We start from the raw sequence: 6,430 nt of genomic DNA, 5'->3' as shown, positions 1-6,430 counted from the left end.
CCTCGCAGCGTGACCGTTTAGAATATTTTTGATAAGCCTGAAAAAGTAAAAACGGTATATTTCCTTGAGACTGACGTGGTCTACACACCACACAAACAAAGCAGCCAGCGGCAACTACAACATTTTCTACATTTCTGCCAGCATATTACATTCTTTGCCGGGAAAAAGGCATGAATTGCTGAAATAACTAGGATCGGAAACAGAATGCAGCTTATCAAGTGCTTGGTTATTGTTCAGTTAGCCCTCCTGCTGGTGGAGGAGTCGTTAGCCGGCCGGGACTTCTACAAGATACTGAACATCAAGAAAAACGCCAACACGAATGAGGTGAAGAAGGCGTACCGCCGCTTGGCCAAGGAGCTGCATCCGGACAAGAACAAGGACGATCCGAATGCCTCTGAGAAGTTCCAGGACCTGGGAGCCGCCTACGAGGTACTGTCCAATGCGGACAAGAGGAAAACCTACGACCGCTGCGGCGAGGAGTGCCTGAAGAAGGAGGGGATGATGGACCACGGTGGCGATCCATTCTCCAGCTTCTTCGGCGACTTCGGTTTCCACTTTGGCAACGGCGATGGCCAGCAGCAGGATGCCCCAAGGGGCGCCGATATCGTCATGAACCTGTACGTCTCCCTGGAGGAGCTCTACTCCGGCAACTTTGTGGAGATTGTCAGAAATAAGCCAGTGAGCAAACCCGCCTCGGGCACCCGGAAGTGCAACTGCCGCCAGGAGATGGTCACCCGGAATCTGGGGCCCGGACGCTTCCAGATGATCCAGCAGACCGTGTGCGACGAGTGCCCCAACGTGAAGCTGGTCAACGAGGAGCGCACCCTGGAAATCGAAGTCGAGCAGGGCATGGTCGACGGCCAGGAGACGCGGTTCGTGGCCGAGGGAGAGCCCCACATCGATGGAGAGCCCGGAGATCTCATTGTAAGGGTGCAACAGATGCCGCATCCGCGATTCCTGCGCAAGGACGATGATCTGTACACCAACGTGACCATCAGTCTGCAGGATGCCCTCGTCGGGTTCTCCATGGAGATAAAGCACCTGGATGGACACCTCGTGCCTGTCACGAGGGAAAAGATTACGTGGCCCGGCGCCCGTATCCGCAAGAAGGGCGAGGGCATGCCCAACTTCGAGAACAACAATCTCACCGGCAACCTGTACATCACCTTCGATGTGGAGTTCCCCAAGAAGGATCTTACGGAGGAGGACAAGGAAGGTGGGTGTAGCACGAACACTATTTAAAGAAACTACTATTTTCTATTAATTTTAGTTTGTCGAAGAAGGCTTAATCAGATATTTATAGCACTTATTAATCAATATTCTTTCTGTTTTAGCGCTCAAGAAAATACTCGACCAATCGACCATCAACCGCATCTACAATGGACTGTGAATCGCCCATCGCCCACATCCAAGAAAGCGCTCGCTGGCTGTACTCTAGTATTTAAATGCCTAACTGGCGATTTCGATCTGGAAACGCCCCCAATTCAAGAGATGACTTTGTTCAAAAAAGTTGTGCGATAAAAACAATTTAATTTTAGTTTAGAATTTTGTAAAATAGTAAATGTTGATGAGCGGAAATCAGCAAAACTACAAGCAGTTCCTGCTGACAAAAAGGATTTGCAACACAAAACCAACCCCCACAAAATAAAACGGATTTAAATTATAAACAATGTTTGAGGAAGTCATTTTATTTTGGTTTAATATTTGTAGTAAATGGTAAAAAACTCTAAAATAGATTTCCCTATTAAATTGCTTGTAGGTATTATAATAGATGTATTTTCCAAAAAACTCTTAAATTTAAATAATAATACTATTAAGGAAATCGATATGCGCCGCCTTTGCAACCTTGGCTCAGCTGTCGATAACTGGCGCAGGACAACGGTCTAAAGAGAGTAAAATAAAGAGAGCGGTACAGGAAGTGGCGAATTCACTTTCAGAGAGCGTAGAAATTTTCACCAGTGCGGACGTAGGACAAGCTCAATCAGGCTTTTATTTTTTTACAGAAAGCACAAAACTGAAAACCAACCATTGGAAAATTGTTAAATATATTAATTTTACTGCCTTACTTCACCACCAACCGAAAGAGAACCGAAGTATACCAGAAAAGGATAATCGTTTAAAGGAATTTCTAGGCCGAAAAACAAGACACCAACAACTAAAGCGACCATAAATACATAGTATGAATGTCGCCTAAATATCATAATTTCGAGGTGAGTCCGGTGGGGCTCCTCTTCGGTGCCCGTGTCCCCTTCATAAGTACCAGTCCCAGGGATTTCGTGTTCCGTGAAGACGCAACGGTCCACCCCTTCCATTAATTTTTTCGCTATCGATTTTCTGCGGGGTTGTCCCTTCAACTTTAAGTGACCCAAAAAAGAAAGGGAGGGTGGTTTTAGGTCAGCCGGCAAAGTTGCGTGCTCGGCAAGTTCATCCATCCTGGTTTCGTGCCAAATTAAGAGACCCCAATAAAAACTCTTCCAGATTGCACTGGTCTACTTTCTGCTGTTGATACCATGGCCGCCCACAAACGTGATCAGAATCCTGTGCTCGCGAGATAACAGCCGACTGGTGCGCAAGATAGTGCGCTCCAAATGGACTCCGATATTGGACAAGCATCAGGTGAGTTGGCCATTGGTATACTCCCCTTTATAAGGTATTTCTTATAAAATAAAATATTTAATATTCAGGTGAAACTTCCCCTGGAGTGCCCCCTGCATCCGTTCCGGGATGTCTTTGCCCCCCGACAGGATGCCAAGCAAAGGGACCGACCCACTCAGTGGACGTGTAGGAAATGCGGCAAGAGCTTCTACCAGGAGAAGCACCTGGATCTGCATTTCGAAACGCGCCACAAGAGCATCATCAATGAGGTAAATGGGAGCAAATATCTATCATCGGTATTCTTAGTTTGGATACCTTCAAAAATGTTAAGTGCCAAACTGCATATGATTGAACTTCCTTAAATATGAAGATAATTGTATTCCATAAATAGGTTAATACTTATAAAATCTTACCGGATGTCTGAGTGTTGAGATCAACTAATAAACCAGTGGTTGCCAACAGAAGCAGATCTGCGGCAGAGCGCCGGCAGAGAACATTTGTGTCCCATGGGCTGCCTGCGCTGCTTCTGTTGGTGACCACTGACTTGTTTTTAGACACCGCTGTCATATCTGCGGGATAGTCCCGTGTTATTTAATAAATTACCTTTTGATCTGATTAGGCGGAGGATGCCGTTTGCCTGGCCGACTTCTGCGACATTATGCGGTGCGAGGTTTTCGAGACGGAGGATGCGTCCAGCCTGAAGTTCGGAGACCAGCACATCGTTACGGACATCGAGGTCTGGGGCGACTCCCTGGGCCAGAATTCCGCGTTGGCCAAAGCGAATGCTGCCTACTTGAGCTTAATACCAAGGTGGGTTTTGTTCATTATGGGACCCGTTCAAATATTTAATAACATAACCCATTAGAACTTCCACATTGGGCGCCTCGCGTGCCGCCAAAGTACAAAACCGTCAATTACTCCAAGACAAGCCAAGCCAGGCCAGCAAGCAGGATCAGTCGCCGGCAGGTGAGCGAACCCATCCCCACTCCCACTCCCACCGAGTGCGTGCATCCACCACAGCCAATCCCCTTCGCCTAGATCCATCCCCGGAGGACGGATCGGCGGCCAGGCCGAGGTCGGCGGGCGAGAAGCTGCTCCACAAGCTCAAGGAGCTGGGCAAGGCGCACCTCAAGCCGTCGACGGTGGATCCGGAGGCCAGCAGGCAAAACGAGACGGACGAGGAGGAGGACGAGGAGGGCAGTGGACAATCGGAGGGCAGTGGCCAGTCTGCCGACGAGGCCAAGACGGAAGAGGGCTCGGGGGCAAATGGAAATGGCAACAAGGCAAGGGCCAACTGCAAGCCGGAGGAGCTGAGCAAGCTGAAGAACCGCTGCGAGATGCTGCTGAGGAGCTGCATCGGCGGATTGCTGCTCTCCATGTCGGACCAGGCCTTCAAGGAGATGGAAGGTTCGCTTATTGCGCCATAATGCAATCCGAGTTCCCAATAAAAATCCCTTTCTGCCCGCAGATGAGATGAACAAGGCGGTGTGCTGGTACTTGACCTGCGATCGCTACTGGGAGGATGGCCCCCTGGAGCCACGAGCCTTCCCATGGGGACTCATCGTCATCCTGATCTTCGTGCTGTCCACCGGGATCTGCTTCTGCTACTACATCATCTGGATCCTGTTCGAGTAAGTGTGCCCTGGCCTCCTGGTCAATCTCCCATTGAGATTGAGCGAACCCAAGTCATCTGTTTCAGCTCCGAAGAGACGACAATCAACGCGAGCCACTACTACGGCCAGGGAGCCATCGGCGGCGGCGGGAGCATCTACATGCCAGGAGCAGTAGCGGGTCATCACTACCATGTGGACTATGCCACGCGGCACGACCTCGACCTGGACGCCGGCGGGATAGCTGGTCAGCAGCAGCAGCAGCAGCAGTTGCTCCAGGAGCAGCAGTACTACTACCAGCAGCAGCAGCAACAGCAGCAGCAGGCGGCATCCGTCCGGGATTTGTACCCGGAGCAGGTGCAGTACCATCGGCACAGTCCGCGGCACTACATCGCCGATCAGCGTCCGGTGGGTCCGCCAGTGGGCACACCCACCCAAGGGGCCGTGCGCAGCAGCTCCTCCAACGCCAACACGCCATTGCACCATCGGGTGCAGCATCCGGGACAGCATCCGGCACAGCATCCCCACCTGCAGCACCGCCACTCGACGAGCCTGGCCTACCCACAGGACATTTTAGACCGACGCGACTATACAAGTAGCTCCTCGCGCCCCATTGCCGCCAATATAGTGGCTGGATCAGGATCAGTGTCGGTACAAGGATCGGGACAAGGACAGGGAGCCGGAGCTCCTGGCGACACCCAGCAGCGGCACTACAACACGCACCCGCGGCCGCTGGAAACGAGGCATCGCCACGTGGGCTCCTCGCAGCAATCCCTTCGTGCCTCCGCCTCCACGCACGAGATTGTGCAGCAGGAGGCGGGTCTGGGCCAGAATGAGCACTACATCTACGTGACCTATCCGCCGGACCTCAAGAAGCGCTACTTCGAGTGATGGACAGGGCTGGAGTATCCCCGGAACAGGCGATTGGGATAGATAGCGATGGAGAGACCAAAGAGCCCTCGGCAGGAGAGCCAAGAAACGATACCAAAGCCAGAGATCAACTGCAGTTGATCACATTACGATGATATAGGACGAAGTTGCGGAGGACTGGCCGCCAACCTAACCCCAAAAGTTGGTTTTTTACTTTTAGCCTGCAAATTCTAGATTTGTGAACTGTGCTGTTCTTTTTTAATTCTACAAAATAAATTGCAATATTTCTGTACAATAGAAACCTGGTCTTCAAGATTACTTACTTTAGCATAAACATCCAACTAATAACAAAACCAACGCTCGTCAAATAACATTTACATAAAACATTTATTTCTCTTTTTAGGATTTCGTATATCATTTCTTTTGTTTGGTTTGCTCAAAGACACTCACATTGATATAGTCACAAATCTTAAAGCTAGGGTACAGTGAAAACCGATATACAAGTAAAGAGCTAGAGACGTATAGATATACATATGTGTTTGGGTCCATTGGGGAATGTGTAGAGTGGCAAAGGATGGTATGTACATATTGCGCAATAAATATTATTGTTACTGCTAACATTTTTACTCCATTTAGTGGGCTAGCTCTTGCACTTTGATTTTTACTTCTTAGTTTTTGTACTAAAATTAAGCGTATTACTTAGTTTAAACAAGTTACAAACGAAAGAACATACATTTAGAAGCTTAGCTAGACATTAGATATTTATTAGTTTCAAAAAGTTTTGGTCCTTTGGAATGTGTTACGAGAGAAAAAAGACATCTAGGTGGTCTCGATTATAATATAAAGATAACATTAGTTTAGTGTAGCTAGTGTTGGCTAGGATTCTAAGACTAGACCAGCACCCAAGTCTATTTCATAGTTGGCATTGCCCTTGAATATTGTTTTCCTCATCCGCATTTTACATAAGTCGAGCGTTGAGAATTCTCTAAGGCCCCCATACCAAATTTGATTACTATCCCGAATTTGTTATGCCTTAAAGACGCAATTAGGGACGGGCCTTATGAAACAGAACCTTTTCCGATTTCCTGGTCAAGATGGGAATATGGGGCTTAACAATTCTGGTACTACCCGTTAACCCTAAGACAAACAACAAATTGCTCTAGGAACCTAATAAATAATTGCACTAAAAACAAACAAAGTCTTCGGCTACTAACAGATCAAACAATTCCAACAGATATATTTAGTTTCTTTTTACTTTTTGGTCTAGGCTGCATTTGGTGGCAATACAAAATTTAAGCTACAAGGGAATGGCGGGGGATTTTGACCCTCAAATAAGTCGAGGCCCCCCGATATAT

General features: G+C 48.4%; 2 protein-coding genes across 4 annotated transcripts; both read left to right on the top strand.

Annotated features, from left to right (window-relative positions):
* The first annotated feature begins 81 nt into the window (after positions 1-81).
* On the top strand, positions 82-1,674 carry LOC119548529 (dnaJ homolog shv). Its single transcript, XM_037855823.1, has 2 exons — positions 82-1,216; positions 1,335-1,674. Exons 1-2 carry the CDS (start codon positions 205-207, stop codon positions 1,388-1,390), a joined length of 1,068 nt encoding a protein of 355 aa, XP_037711751.1. The 5' UTR covers positions 82-204; the 3' UTR covers positions 1,391-1,674.
* Positions 1,675-1,942: 268 nt separating this feature from the next.
* LOC119548494 lies at positions 1,943-5,357 on the top strand. Of its 3 annotated transcripts, XM_037855769.1 has the most exons (8): positions 1,944-2,210; positions 2,479-2,616; positions 2,685-2,864; positions 3,215-3,405; positions 3,461-3,561; positions 3,634-4,002; positions 4,064-4,226; positions 4,295-5,355. In XM_037855769.1, exons 1-8 carry the CDS (start codon positions 2,184-2,186, stop codon positions 5,094-5,096), a joined length of 1,971 nt encoding a protein of 656 aa, XP_037711697.1. In that variant the 5' UTR covers positions 1,944-2,183; the 3' UTR covers positions 5,097-5,355. The 3 variants fall into 3 exon arrangements, with proteins under 3 accessions (XP_037711698.1, XP_037711697.1, XP_037711696.1); XM_037855770.1 differs by having other exon boundaries at positions 1,943-2,210; positions 3,461-4,002; positions 4,282-4,955; XM_037855768.1 differs by having other exon boundaries at positions 3,461-4,002; positions 4,295-5,357.
* Positions 5,358-6,430: the final 1,073 nt, after the last annotated feature.

The sequence above is a fragment of the Drosophila subpulchrella genome, chromosome 2L (genome assembly GCF_014743375.2).
Source record: "Drosophila subpulchrella strain 33 F10 #4 breed RU33 chromosome 2L, RU_Dsub_v1.1 Primary Assembly, whole genome shotgun sequence".
NCBI lineage: Eukaryota > Metazoa > Arthropoda > Insecta > Diptera > Drosophilidae > Drosophila > Drosophila subpulchrella.
The sequence above is the reverse complement of the archived record's forward strand: the minus strand, read 5'-3'. Positions and strand labels throughout refer to the sequence as shown.